The 15804-nt window shown below is 42.7% G+C and overlaps 1 protein-coding gene across 1 annotated transcript in view; it reads right to left on the bottom strand.

Moving 5' to 3' along the window:
* Positions 1 to 15804, bottom strand: part of PLPP3 (phospholipid phosphatase 3) — an 84343-nt gene that overhangs the window by 33460 nt on the left and 35079 nt on the right. The window contains exon 2 of the mRNA XM_015140445.3: positions 9280 to 9437. Within this exon, the coding sequence (XP_014995931.1) occupies positions 9280 to 9437 (158 nt within the window). The remainder of the gene's footprint in view (positions 1 to 9279; positions 9438 to 15804) is intronic.

Here is a 15804-nt window from a genome sequence, read left to right as displayed (position 1 = left end):
ACCGTAGGAGAGCAATTGCAGATTTTTAAGGAGAGGGTCAGGCTGAAGCCATTTAGCAGACACATGACTCCAGGACCACATGGCTTCTGGGGCAGCCTTGACAGATTTTAGAGTGAATGAGCAACAAATTATGCATTTTCTCTATCCCCTTGTATAGAAGGGTCGAGGAGTCGACAACACAGCCATAAATCATCATTATGAACCAGCCGGACTTGGCTTCTTGTAATCCTAACCCTTAAAAGTCTATTTAATGAAATTTGGGCTGTGAAAGGCAGCCTGAATACCTCACCTCCACAGACGAGGCGAAGGCTTAAATTGTTCTCCGACACGTTACACACCTAACTCTGGAGTCCCAGATTTACTGCTTTCGGACTTTATTCATTACTCACAATGTTTTTATTCCTGGGTAATAAAATAAGCTCTTCCCTCCCCCTCCCCCTACAAAGACTCAGTCCCCACTCCCAGACTCCTGCCCCCAGAGCCCTCATTTCTGCCTCAGTCAGCAAGGTTCTGATATGTAAATTTCACTGCTGAGAAAAATGCCTTCAATGTTGATCCCTTTCTGAAACAGCAAGCAACAGATTCTGGGGGTGATGGCAGGCTGCCAGGCAAGCAGAGAATTCTCCCCTACCTGCCTTTTAAAGCACTTGGCACAGAATCTGGAAACTAATAAAATGGGAAAGCATTGCAATTAAGCTACAAGGGGACAGAAAGGGATCAGTCCTTGCCTGAGAAGGGCTGCAGTTTGGAGAGAGGTTGGCTCCAACTGCAAGACAGCTCCTCTTCCTGTCTTCTCTGGTGAAAAAGACCTCAACTGCCCACATATTTACAAATATTTAACTGTTACGGAGAGGAAATATGAAGAAAAATTAGGATAGACTTTTGGGAAATGATAGCGCATGAGGTGGTGAAAGAAGCAACAACGTTGTAGCCAGAAAAACCTGTCTGAATCTTGTCCATTACCTTAGGCATGTGACTTTACCTCTCTGGGCTTAGGTGTCCTCATCTATAAAGTAAGGTTAATAATATCTACCCGGCAGGATTGCCAGGGAATTAGATAAGGTGATATGTCAATCACCTGGCACCTAGCAGGAGAGCCCTACAAAAGTTAACTTTTTTATTCCCTCCATTGGAGAAGACAACAAACAAACAAACAAATAAAAAACATGTTTTGTAGAGAATATCTCTTCCAAGAGCTCCTTGGACGATACCATACCTAACTGAAGAGTTTGGAACTACCACCCCTCCAGGGTAGGACCAGAAAATGTGTGTACAGATGACATTGCTTCTGATCATTTCATCTAGTATGTCTTTTTCAGCTGATCAAGACAGAAGCAAAGTCTAAACCCAGAGCAGAAGGGACAACCCTACTCTACTGTTTTGTGTTATTTTTAACATTCCACTGTATTTATAAACTATCACAAGAAAAGTAGTATCTTTGCACAGCAGCCTAACAATCTCTCTTTCAGAGACTGAGAACTCATCTTCCACTGCTGAGTCTGAAGGACAAACTTTCCTATACTCTGATCTGCTTTAATAATATTTGCTTAGTACTTTACGGCTTACAAAGTACTTTCACATCCACTATACTGTTTGCTTCTCACAACACCATATGAATTACTAAATTATTACCAACACTTATATAAATGAGTATGATGAAGGCCAGAGAGGGCAGTGAATCACTCTTGATAAAAATGAGACAGCAGGAAGACCATCACTGCAGCTGGGACTTCCTCATTCTAATTCCTGTGCTGATCCCAATGACATCGAGTTGGCCTTCTCTTAGAAGTCCTACTAGGTGGTAGCATGTATGTCTCCAGAGAGACAGATGTTCACAGAACGCCCACTAAGCGCCTGCCATCTTGAAAGGCACCTGCACCTCTAAGTTCCTGGTAGCCACAGAGGGTCAAGTTGTTCTTTTACATCTCGGTTACATGAATTGATGAACTTCTTTCGCCCAGAAAAGATTAATTCAACAAACCATTGATGATGGAGAATCATGAAGGGAGAATAACATCTCTCACTTTAGTTCTCAGTCCCAAAGGAAAGGAAAAATATAATGTATCTGGGTCCTGTTTCTAAGGATGGAGACCGATGTATGGCTGTATTTTCTCTGGAGCTGATTGCTCCATCTACTGCAATAAAGTGAGGCATCTTAAGTAACTAGAAATAGTTGATTAGAAATTTATTCTCTGATTCTTCTGTCACTTGGTTACCATTTTCAGCCTTTTTCAGGAGATCAGTGCCTCACCATCTGGGAAAGGTAATGAAGACAGAGATCTGTCCAAAGATACCAGTGTAATTTCTGGGTTTTATGGGTAAGTCAGAACTCCAATATCTAGAATAAAGACAGCAAAGAGGCCAGAGAGGGGCTACAGAAGCTATTTATGGTTGAAATTAGCAGTGGCTGCCCTGTGCCTATAAGTCTCATGAAGAAGAGAGTCTGAAGCATAAAGCATCATTATTTTCCCAAAAGTCAGGGACTCAGAGTCATGGGCCTCCTGACTGCCCAACCCTGCCAGTTCAGGCAAGAATCTCCTGGCTGTTCTTTCTGCAGCATTGCCTACTGAAACCTCTTACTCTTTTTTTTTTTACCTTGAATGTCCTAGGCTTCCTTAATATCACACCAGCATGCTTTTGTTACTACTTCTAAATAAATGTGGGTCTTCCCTAGGACTTTGTTCCTGGCGTTCTGCTGTGATCTCAGCTGCTTCAATAGCTTCAATTATTAGCTCTGTGAAGATGACCTTCAAAAGGCCATCTCTCTCTCTCTCTAGTTTCAGCCTACCCTTTTCCCCTAATTGGCCCAATTCCAGTCTTCTGCTAACTCTTCCCAACTAGAGATGTTATTAGCCTTTCAAATTAACCAAGTCTAAAGTCACACCCATTCCCACTCCTATCCCAAACTTCACTTCTCTTCCCTCTATTTCTGCTCAAGGTGCCACCAAGCATATGACTGACAAAGATGTGCAATCTTAGACTCCTTCCTCTCTCTCATCCCTTTGTCCATCTGGCTTTTGCAAGGTCTCTTGCATCTATCTTTTTCTCTCTATTCCCCTTGCATGGCCACCACTGTGGTTCAGGCCTCATCCTTACCTTGATTAGAAAATTGACCAAGCTCACTTAAGATACTCTCACCAACCTCTAGCCAATTAGCCAGAGTAAAAATTCCTCAGCATTCAAGGATCTTCACAATCTTGCCACAATCTTCTTTTTTTACTGTAACCTTGTCTACTTCCTTATATTCCATTCATTCAGCCAAACAGGTCTGCTCTACATTCCCTGAAAACACTTCATTGTTTTGAAGTCTCTAACATTGCTGAAGCAACGCCTTCTGCCCAGGTCAGGTTCTCTGACGAAAATCCCACTTATGCCTTAAAGTAGAGCTCAAGTGCCAACTAGTGTCCTGGGTTAGAGTTTGGCTCTTTGACTTGAGTCTTGTACAACTGAGCTCTCTCTAAGTCTCAGTTTCCTCATCTCTAAAAATGAGGATTATGACAGTATCAGAAGCAGGGTTGTGGTGAAAATTATATGGGACAAGTGCTTGGTGAATGCTGATGATGATGATGAAGTCTTGGCATAAGCGTTAGCCTTAAGTGCTCTTCCTCTGAACTCCCATAGCACTTTATTTAGACCTCAGACATCTGCAGCATTTGACATGTTTTGTCCTTGAAGCTCTCCCCTCCCTAGCAGCCACCACCATGCACTGCCCTGACTCTCTTCTTATTTTCAGACTATTTATTTCCTTTCCTTGAGGGTCTAATCCTATAGTCAGTCTTGTACTTGCCTTGAATTCCCTTTAAACTGTAAGATCCAAAGGCAAGATTTGTATTTTACACATCAGCTTATAGGCCAAGGTGCCTATCACAAAGCTGCTTGTTATAAGGGAGGTATCACCCTGTACCTACCTACACACAACAGGTGATCACCATCTCTTCAAACCACTGATGCACACTGTCAATCTTAGGCAGTCATCTGCCCAGTGTTCTAGATGTTTTATCTTCCTCCATACATTTAGCTCTCCAAGCCCAGTAACTAAAAGCTTTTATAGCTAACTAAATAAAGAGCACTCTACTTAGCACTGACCAGAGTGGGCCGTCATTAGCATCTGTTAAAGCACTTAGGCTTGAAAGCCAGACTTAGGTTTTAATTCGTGTTCCCCCATTCACTAAGCAGAGTAACCTCAGGCTAGTCACTTCACCCTTATAAGCCTCAGTGTCCTCCCTCATTTGTCAAATGCGGTAAATAATAGCAACCTCACACAGCTGTTGAAGAGGATTTAAGATAAGACATGAGTTTCCGGTCCATTAAATAGCTCATAAATGTTATCTGATTCTCCACCCCATCCCCAACACACACTGCCCCTCACAGAAAGTATTTCTCGGCCTCCTAAGCATTATCACTTCAAATGGACAATATCATCACCTTTGTATTAGTTTTTCAAATAGTCATGAATCCCTAAGAGCTGTACCTAACTAAGGAAGAATTGCTGCTGTTCTCACTTCTTCCAGGACATGAGAGTGAGTGCGGGTGGTGGAGAAAGGGAACAAATGAAAATTTAGTGCAATCTCCATGCCTGGGTTCGTTAAATCACAAATAGATGCCCCCTCCCACTGTTCCCCCAGAGATAATAAGGTCTCAGAAGAACTCCGTAGCCATCTGATCAGGGGACAACACAGTTGAAGGATTAATGTGGCCTCTCTCTGTTGGTGGTCTTGGTAATTGCACAGATGTAGAGGATTGTAAACTGGGGGACTGGGTCTCCCACTAACGCACCACTGGGCCAGCACAACTGCACATTTTTCAGAGTTGAAAATTCGACTGGTCTTTAATGAGGAGGCAATGTTGGGGAACCTTGTTTTCTTGGCAGGGCTCTTGCAGATAAAGGGAGATGGAGGGGTGGGGAGGAACTAATGAAGTCCAGATGTGGGCAAACTGAAGCCTGATACTGAATAAACAAGTCTTGCAGGTACTAAGCTCTTCTTCTTGTCTCTCCAGCAAGAAATCTGCATGTGGTACAGAGTGTGTTCCCGTGTGCCTCCTGGAGCATAGTTGAGATTTTAAGGAAGAAAACAGGACATTTTTCCCTGCTCCGTGAATCCTCTGATATCTTTTGACCTAATGCTTTTGATTTTCTGCCCCCCGTTTATGACTTCTTCAGTGATTTTTCACAAGCATATATTGAGCACCAAGGTCTATGTCTTACACTAGCAATACCAAATCAAATCAGATGTGTTGCTCCCCCATGCAGCTAACAGGATAGCCAAGAAATAGACAAGTAAACAGACATGAGAATCAGCACAGTGACTGCAGCCACAGAGGTAAGCCCAGGGTTCTCTGTGACCTTTGGAAGGTAGGAGAGGAGACAGCTAAGGAATGCTTCCTGGAGAAATGTCTGCCTGGTGTTTATTAAGTACCTACCATGTGCCCAGAGGAAAAGGCCTGGCCCCTGTCTTCCAGCAACCTATTATGTAGCTTTTTTTTTTTTTTTTTTTTTTGATACGGAGTCTTGCCCTGTCACCCAAGCTGGAGTGCAGTGGCACGATCTCCGCTCACTGCAACATCCACCTCCTGGATTCAAGCGATTCTCCTGCCTCAGCTTCCCAAGCAGCTGGAACTACAGGCACGTGCCATGAAGCCCAGCTAATTTTGAAACTTTTAGTAGAGACCGAGTTTCACCATGTTGACCAGACTGGTCTCAGACTCCTGACTTCAAGTGATCCACCTACCTTGGTCTCCCAGAGTGCTGGGATTATAGGCATGAGCCACTGCGCTCGGCCTATGACAGTATGTATTAAAGGTGTTATTTGCTGTTCGAGGTGGGGTGGCTGCTGAGTTTCATGACCAGAGACAACATGCAGCTGGTTGGGCTGAGGTTCACCACTGTGTCCCCAGCACCTGACACATCATAGGCACTTGATAAGTACTTGTGGAAGGAGGGTAGGCTGCAGAAGACAGCAGCAGGAATCAGAGGACTCCTGGTCTGGCCATGCCACTACTTAGTTATGAGAGACTCAATTAATATCCTTGAGCCCCGGTTGACTTAGCTGTAAGAATCAACCTCCCAGGATTACTACCAGGTGCAAAGAAGAGTGTGCACATAAAAGCCATGCTGTAAACTGTACAACACTACAGAAATATGAAGGATGATTCTCACTTATCACACACATAATATCACATGATTTGACAACCAAAACAAGCCTATAGCATTGGTGAACTATTGTGACCAATTTATAGAGAAGCAAAGTATAGCTCCAAGGGGTTCAATGGCTCTCCTGAGGTTGAAGGGTAAGTCACAGAACGAGTAAGCACGGAAGTTGGGACATGAACCTAAGTCAGATGATGCCTAAGTTTGACTTTTTCTCTAGTTAGGAATATTATTACAGAAGTCAGATTCAAGTGGGGTAGCATTTTTATGGCTAGGGAGAGAGGGGATTCATCTATGACTCAACCATACATCAATTATTAGATATTAAGACTCTGTATAAACCCCTTTTAGGGTCTGAGCGAGGCAAGCACTGAGCCCATGTATATTTAAAATGAATACTTAGCATTTCTTCCCATTTTAAATCTTTGCCCATGATGCTCTTTGTAATACAGTGCAAGACAAAACTGAGAGATAGGAGATGATATTTTACTGTTTGCTCCTAGTCTTACTGCTGCTAGAGTCATTAAGCCTTTGCAAGGCAGGGATAGGAACCATTGCTTTGTGGATTTGGAAGGAATTCCTATTATGCTATAATTCCAGAATCTGAGATACATCTGAAAAAGAGGTCAACATGACTAGGTTTTTCCATATCTCCTGCCATTGAAAGGTGTTTGCTTTCTCCATAACGCCTGATGATTTGCATCTCTAAACCACACTGGTCTCCTCCACTGCCATTCCATTCCTTTGTTGTGGACACCATCCAAATTGCAAAGAGGAGTGAGAGTCAAGAGACCTGGGTTCTAATTAAATCACTGTAAGAAAAGAGTGGGGGATGTGTAGCTAAGGCTGGGGTTCCTTTCCTTACTGTTTTTTTTTTTTTAGACGGAGTCTCGCTCTGTCGCCCAGGCTGGAGTGCAGTGGCCGGATCTCAGCTCACTGCAAGCTCCGCCTCCCGGGTTCACGCCATTCTCCTGCCTCAGCCTCCCAAGTAGCTGGGGCTACAGGCACCCACCACCACGCCAGGCTAGTTTTTTGTATTTTTTTAGTAGAGACGGGGTTTCACCGTGTTAGCCAGGATGGTCTCTATCTGACCTTGTGATCCACCCGTCTCGGCCTCCCAAAGTGCTGGGATTACAGGCTTGAGCCACCATGCCCGGCCTCCTTACTATATTTTTGCCAGATATAATGTTTGGCTGTCACTTCACCATTTTTTGACTCTGTTTACTCATTTAGAATAAAAATAGTTAACATTTACTGGGCATACCGTATGTGCCAAGCACTGAATTACTTTATATACATTAGCTCATTTAATTCTCAAAACCTTAGTAAGTAGACATAGTATCTCCACGTAACAGATGTATTTCTGAGGCAGGGCGCCATAAAGGTAATTTGCCACATGGTCCACAGCAGATGGGTTCAGGTCTGAACCAGGGCATGTGCCTTTAACCCTGTGCTAAACTGAAAACCACAAGAATACCTAGCTCTTGGGGTTTCTTCAAGGGTGAAATGCATCCACATTGTTCAAGTGTATCTCCCATATACAGTTGCACTGGACAAGCGATAACAATTATTGCAGTAATTTCTTGGCTTATGTTTCTCTGGAACTATAGGAAAGCACTATCTAATCCATTTTGCTGCCATTGTATGGGTTGGGGAAGCAATGCTGTTGCTCATTGTATAACAAGGCCACAGCACATGACTGTTTCAAGAAAACCTGGGAGGTCAGGAAACATCGTAATTAAAATATCAACATGAAACAAGGAAAGGGCAAGCCACAGTGAAGCTCTCAAAAGCACATTTTTTCTAAGAAAAGGTGACATCCCTTAAGGAGAAAGGGACAGGCCTTGGCAAGCAGCAAGCAAAGAGCTGCTGACCTGAAGCTCTGCTTGGGGGAAGGAAAGATGGGAGGAGACACGTGAACTCTAAAGAAGTTACTTTAGCATTTTCCTTTGCCCATCCTGGGGCCTGGTGAGAAAACCAGAACCATTCCCAACTAAAAGACTCTGAATGTTCCAGTGAGCCCACTGCTGCAAAGTGCAATTCCAGGTCTTATGGCATTCATTTGATTCTTACAGCGATCCCCTTGAGGGAATCCAAACAGCAATCTCGTTTTACAGATGAGGAAATTGAGGGTTAAAGAAATCAAAGATCCACCTAATTCACATAGCTAGGAGAGGCTCTGAGGAGTGTCTCTTTCCACTGCCCTGTGCCTGGGAGCAGCCCACTAGGCAAGCTGGGAATAATGCCACAGAGAGTGACGAGCATGTGACATTCCTGTCCCTGTGCTTTTCTTATCTCACCACACTCTTGGGTATAGTGGGCTCCTTTGAAGTGTTCAATTAACTGATCCTCTAACTTTCAAAAACACCTGTTCAAACCTCAGTACATGATACTGTGCAATTATTTGCCTTCCCTGACAAACACCTTTTTCAGGGAAAGCCATTCTTCCTAGAAACTGAAACCCACAACTGTCAATTTGGAGCACATGGGAAAACTAGACCTTTCATTTTTCAGTTTTTGAACACAAAGATCCTTAGTCCACCTTTAAGAAACTACTACAGTTGCCAAACGAACTGTTTTTCTTTTAAAGGCTGGAAAGAATTCTACTAGCCTCCCTTCCCCCTCCCCAAATTCAAGCTGTTGATTGTGTGCCTGGTTTATGATGTTATTAAAAAACAAAGAGGGGTCTCAAAGTTTACAACCAACCTCCAGAGTAGGCAAGTCAAAAGAAAACTACATGAAATGTGGTACCCGTAACATCAGCAGCTTACATTTGATCCAGAGTAGGCAAGATAAGCTAACTGCCTATCCCCTTGAGCAGTTCATTTGGACAGGTTAGCCTTCCTGAACTGTAAGTCTCTTTGAAATCAGCCGGGCACAGGCTGAACCCAAATTTTCTGTAGCTGTAGACTTTGAGTATGTCTTAACTCTCACATCTGTATAATGGGGGTGATAGCACTTATTTTACATTTACTGTTCTTAGGATTAACTACCTTGCTTCTTGGCTAAATACAGGCCAGAGAAAGTTGGCTTCTACTTGGTATAAATCTCTGTTGGCTCAGACATTCTGTAATATGACAACACAGGGAGAAGTCAGACAGGATCCACCACAGCAGAGTCTGGACACTTACCGCGAGGATGGCAATGACGATCCCCACGGCGCAGAGCACAGCGTCATTTATTGTCTCACCAGTTTTCAGTGGGTACTTGATGCTCTCATCATTGCAGTAAAACCCTCGGTGGTAAGGCTTGATGGTGCTTGTCTCGATGATAAGGAAGGGGAGGCCCGCTGGTCCAGGTGGAACCACAGCATATACCAGGAGAGAAAAAAAAAGGAAGGGGAAAACATCAGTGCCAAAGAGGAACCTCAAGCAAAGACCATCCTAAATATCACTGAGAGTGCTAATCTTTCCTTCCATTTGTAGAGATCTACAGCCTAGAGAGAGCTTTTGCTATGCACATCGCCGTTCCTCCTTTCCACACCCCTATGAGGAGAGAGGCATTATCCTCTTCTCTTCCCCAAGAGCTTGGAGGTAGGCAGTGAAGGAGCCAGAGCAGGGCTTTTCCCACAGTTCTACGATACCCTGCTAAAATTAAAGCCCAAATCGTAACATTTACTAATATAGCCCCGAATCTAATGATTTATGCCTCCAAGTGCATTCATTTCTTAGCTCTCAACCACTTCCCCTTTGAGAAGTTCACTAAGACTGTGCTGCCTGGGGTAGTGAAGGCCTTGGAGTCAAAAAATCTGGATGTGAACCCCAGATCCACCACTTCTTAAGTGATTTGACCTCTAGTTCCCACTCCATTTCCCTGAGTCCCAGTTTTTTCCCACAGTAAAATGAGTTGTGGTGATGACTAAAGGAGATCAATGCACACACAACCTCTAGCACAGTGCCTGGCACAAAGTAGCTGCTTCATGAATGCCATTTTCCCAGGCTTTTCTTTCACTGTTCAAAGAACTACCAATAAGAGTGAGCAGAGCTGAGCTTGGCCCTGCTGCCTGCAGACCTGGATAGAGGGCCCAGGGCACCCAGGAGCACCAAGTGGCTCTTGCAGCTGCTGCTGGTTATCAGTGACCAGTTCAGACTATTCTCTCAAAGGTCATGACAAATGGATTCCATCACCTGCCAAGAAAAGTCCCTCAAAACCCTGACTCAAAAAGCAAAGGCCCATGATAACTCTCGTTTGGATGCTACAAGAGCCTCCTAATCAGGCTCACGGCCCCCTTTCCCTTCTACAGATAGCCACCAGTTTGCTTCCTGAAGGGCTTGGACCATGAGCATGTCAAAGCCTTGCTAAAGCCTCTTCAACGGCGCCCCATGACACAGGGTGAAATAAAGCCTCTAAGTATGACTTTAGGAGTTGCCATGACCTGGACATCTCTCCAGCTTCATGCTCTGCTGCTCCTCTTCAGTAAGCCTCCAAGAAACCAGTACACACAGACTGTGGATTCATGCTGTTCTCTTAGACCAAAATACCTCTTCCTCCCAAACTACCTAACTGCAATACCAAGCTCCAGTGACACTTCGCAAAGTAAAATGACTAGCTCTTTTACAAATCTTGAAACTAGGGAAGACTACCAGAAACACGGTGGCCTTTCAGCCAGAACTGCCATCTTCCAGTAATTCACCAAAATGACGAACACAAAGGGAAAGAGGAAAGGCACCCAACAGATGTTCTCTAGGCCTTTTAGAAAATATGGAGTTGTTTCTTTGGCCATGTATATGAAAATCTGTGATAAAGGCGATGTTGTAGACATCTAAGGGAATGGGTACTGTTCTAAAAAGAATGCCCCACAAGTGTTACCATGGCTAAACTAGAAGAGTCTGCAGCGTTCCCTAGCATGCCGTTGGCATTGTTGTAAACAAACAAGTTAAGGGCAAGATTATTGCCAAGAGAATTAATGTGCCTACTGAGCACATTAAGCACTCCAAGCACTTCCTAAAAAACATGAAGGAAAATGATCAGAAAAAGAAAGAAGCCAAAGAGTTCAACTGAAGCGCCAGCCTGCTCTACCGAGAGAAGCACACTTTGTGAGAACCAATGGGAAGAAGCCTGCTGCTGGAACATATTCCCTATGAATTCATGGTATAGTAGGTGTTAAAAAAATAAAATAAATAAAAGACTTCTGGACTGTAAAAAACAAAACAAAACAGTGGCGAATACAGCCACTATTGAATGCACACTCACAATGTGTTGGGTTCTTTATATCCATTTTTGCATTTAAGTATTATTTAAGCACTATCACCCACCTTCAAGTGGAGGGAACAGAGACTCCGAGAGAATATTGAGCTCATTCAGGATCTCTTAGTCCACCTCCAAATGCTGAAATCCCTAATTTAACTTTGCAAATTGATTTCATCCAAATGTGAATTTCATTAGCTGAAAAATCCCAACATAAACAGTTGTTTAAAAGATAAAATCCCATTTTTCATGTTTTTCAAAAAGAATTAAATTCATGTCATGTTGGTTAAAGTCCCAGACCACCTCTAAAAAAAAAAAAGTACCATGAACTCCACAATTTTTCAATTACTTTGGTTCAGACCGGCAGTGATAAAAATGCTCACTTTCTAAAAAGTGTATTTATGTATCACTGTGCATAAACACATGGATTTATTTGGTTTTATTCTTTGGATTTATTTGAATTCTATGGCTATTTATTTTGTGACCCCTAACTGCTTCCTGCTAGAACAACAATTTACTTTATCAAATTCATACTGGTGCTTTGAAAAGAAAGAACAGCAACACACCACAGTATTGTGCCTGACCTTCTCAAAGTAAACACAGAGGGGCCCTGACAGGCAATAGCCATTAGGTTTTAAAACTTTGTCTCTGCAATGGAGGAGAGGGGGCAGGGAAAGGCAGTGGATAAATGTTCTGGCTTAGAAATGATCTTTAGGGTTTAGGGGCCGGGGAGAGATACCATATGGTGCCGAACCATCTTCGTGCCACTGCCTAAACATTTTGAAATGCAACCCAGTTGGCTATGAAAAGTAGCTGAGAAGCCAGCAGTATGATATTATTAATAGTCTGCTTTTAAAGTTCCACATATTGAGATTTAAAAGTTGAGCTGCAGTCGCTCTGGTGCCTAGGAGCCAAAGTGTTGCTAATAAACTCAGGAAGGGAACAGACCCCAAGTTCCCTACATTTGCACTCCACTCTTAGGCCTCCAGCTTCTATATTTAATAGTGTTCACATGATAGGCCTGTAAAGCATATGTTTCTATGGACAATAAAACACATATAAAAGAGTTTTGGAGTTAGACAGAACTGGGTTAATGATCTCGACTCTGCTCCCTACTACTTAAGTTATTTCACGTCTCCAAAACTCCCTTTCTCATCTGTTTAATGGGAAGAATGAAATCTAACTTTAGCATGGTTGGGATTATATAAAAATTAAAGCATCCATTCATTCATTCATTCATTCAACAAATATTTATTGAGTCTTAACTACATATATTAAGTTACAAGGAATACAAAGATGACCCAGACCCTGCCCTCAAGAAGCTTACAATCCAGTAGGGGAAGACACATATCATCAAAATCAGTTGAGAAGAAAGTCAAGGCAATAGCACTGAGTAATGTCAGCATAGAGTCCGGGGCACACTGAGGACACTCAATGAATGTTAAAAAGAGAAGGGAAGAAAGCCTCACAGAGAAGGCAGGGGAAGAAAGCCTCACAGAGAAGGCAAGGGAAGAAAATCTGGTCAGTCCTTTGCCCACTTTTAAACTGAGAACAGTCCAAATACTTTTTCCTCTTTCTTTGCCTATGGCTTGGGGAGGGTTTCCAGTTCTGATTATGTGGATGAAGACCACAAACAGACAAGAAGTTGGAGCTGAATATGTTCTGTTTATTTTCTTGAAAGGCATGGAGATGGCATTTACAAAACCCAATGGTTTTTGGTTTTTTTTTGTCTCCCCTATAAACTTGTGGTATTATTGAGGGTGATGCCAGTCAAATCTTGATTTTGATCCAGGAAGAGAGAGTAACCACAGATTTCCTTCAGTTGATGGGAAAAGCATAAACATCCCCCCAACTAGGCAACTAGTCCTTAAGAGATATAACACTGTGCCTTGCCCTTCCAGGACACAGAGAAGAGGCTGTTCTTCTCCAATGATCTTTATTTCCAATACCGTCACCATCTTTATTACCAATCACTATAGTCCCTTATCACTTCACTTCGAGAAATTTCCCAGTGCTAGACACTGGAATTCTGGAAGTGAATACATCATAGTACCTGCCCTGGAGGAGTTCACAGTGTTGTAAGACAGTCAAAAAAGCAAGAACACTGAATTATTTCTAGTGTGATGACTGACATATGCATAGAGTACAAAGGACACAAAGACCATTTTACTAGAGTCTTTCAAGGTGTCCAACAGAGGGTGGGAGACTTCAGTTAACTCTTATATAGTAGGAGGGGTTTCTAGAGTCCACAGGCTAAGTACAATCACACACACACAAAAAATCAGTGCAGTTTAGGGATTTCAATACTGCCAGTTACAAAACTGATGGTATTAAACAAATACAATTTTAAAGTTTGCTATAGAGCTAGAAGAGATGAAGGGAATGAAGGAAAGAAAGGGGAAAACAGCACAGAGAATAATAATAGGTAACATTTACTAAACAGTTATTATGTGCCCAAACTGTCTTGAGGGTCCCCACATAAACTATTGTAGACTGACAGACCTGGCTGCCTATCATGGTCTAGGCATTGACTGGGCCAATGAAATGAAAGAGGCTAAGTTCCAACCTTCAAGTGGTCCAAAGGCTAATAGGATAAACAGTCATAAAAACTAATACATTAAGCCACCCTAAGGTTCAAAGAGATTAAAGTGACTTACCAGTCACTCTGCAAGTAAGTTATGGAGCTGAACAGGTTTCAAATGATCTGACTCTTGATTTTGGGTGCTTTCTATAAAGTGAGTCACTCTTCAGAGAAGGAAGCACCTATAAGTATTAGTAAATTAACTGAAGCTCAGCAAATCTCATGGCCTCTCATGGAAAAGGCACTGTTCAGAACAATCAAGGGAATGGCACTGGCTCAAGTTCACTGAACTTTCACTGTGTATCACACATGTGTTAGGTAACTAATTTCATCAAACTCTGAAGGCAATAGCCTGGAATTTACATTTATTTGTAATAAAAGGTGCATTACAAAATTTTTGCAAAGCATGACCAAAAATAAAAAACAAAACAAAAATATCTAGTGAGTGCAGACTGAGACCCAGACTCAAGCATTTCTCCTTCCTTTAATCAAGGATCAATTAACTTCTTATACCTCTGGGGATTTCTTGGGATGTGTAGGTTGCAGAGGAGGTGAAATATGAACTCACTGACAAACACTTAGTGGGCATAAAATCAAAGCATGAAGAAAGGCCCCTGTGTTGGGTTCAGACCTTTGAAACTTCTCTGGCTTTGAAAAACTAACACTGGGGCAGGTTGGGTGGTTTGGGGGTGGAGTGTAAAAAAACACAGACTAAGTTTTGAGGCCCACCCATTGATAAACTCATGTGGGAAGCGTTACCCAAGTGACCTGGCCCCAAAGCCCTGCTCCCTGCAGCCACAGTTCACCTTTGCACAAAATTAAACACAGCCTCCTTCTCACAAAGTGCTTTTCAGAAAGCCCTTGGTGAGGCTAAGAAGAGAATGAGGGGAAGAGTGAGGAAGGAATCTTTGCATTTTTGCCTGATCAAAATCAGAGCACCAGGAAGGCACTTTCATGTCTCCTACATACCAAGTCCTTCATGTCCTTTTCCAGAGTTGTTCAATTTTTCCACTCGAAACAATCTATAGTCATTATAAAATACATGAAGTCCAGGATCTGCGAGAATAATAATTAAACTAACATCTGCAGAAAGCCTACACATCTACCCACAAAATAATACTGGTTGCACAAAAGTAGGCATCTGGTATAGCATAATTACTCAAATCGGGCAGCTATTAGAACTCTGTGACAAGGCCAGCTGCGGTGGCTCATTTCTGTAATCCTAGCCCTTCGGGAGGCTGAGGCAGTTGCATTGCTTGAGCTCATAAGTTCGAGACCAGCCTTGGCAACATGATGAAACTCCATCTCTACCAAAAATACAAAACTTAGCTGAGTGTGGTGGTACCTGCCTGTAGTCCCAGCTACTCAGGAGGTAAGAGGATAACCTAAGCCCAGAAGGCGGAGGTTGCAGTAAGCCAAGATTGTGCCACTGCACTCCAGCCTGAGTGACAGAGCCAGACCTTGTCTCAAAAAAAAAAAAAAAAAAAAAGAACTCTGTACATCTTACCTACAGTATAGAGTTGTGAGTAGGCACTGTTCTACCCATCTTACAAATGGAAAAACTGAGGATCAGAAATGTTCATCAGTCCACCTAAAAGGCAGAGCTAGCAATGGTCCCAATTTGGACCAGCTATTCAAAATATAGACTGGAGACCCTGGACCTTGAAGGAGTTTAGAGTTGAGGAATTAATTAACTTAATATCCACAATAGCTATGAAATGTTGTGGGTTATTATTTTCATTTATACTCAACAGAAAACTGAGGCCAGAAGTTTCATAACTGGTACAAGGTCCCCCAAGTGAGTAAATTGGTCACTGGGTTTCGAACCCACATCTGTCTGTCTTTTGGCTCATATTTTCTTACTCTATGACCTGACCCTCCCTTTCTT

Source organism: Macaca mulatta, chromosome 1 (genome assembly GCF_049350105.2).
Source record: "Macaca mulatta isolate MMU2019108-1 chromosome 1, T2T-MMU8v2.0, whole genome shotgun sequence".
In the NCBI taxonomy this organism is placed as follows: Eukaryota; Metazoa; Chordata; class Mammalia; order Primates; family Cercopithecidae; genus Macaca; species Macaca mulatta.
This window is presented reverse-complemented; position numbering and strand designations above follow the sequence as displayed.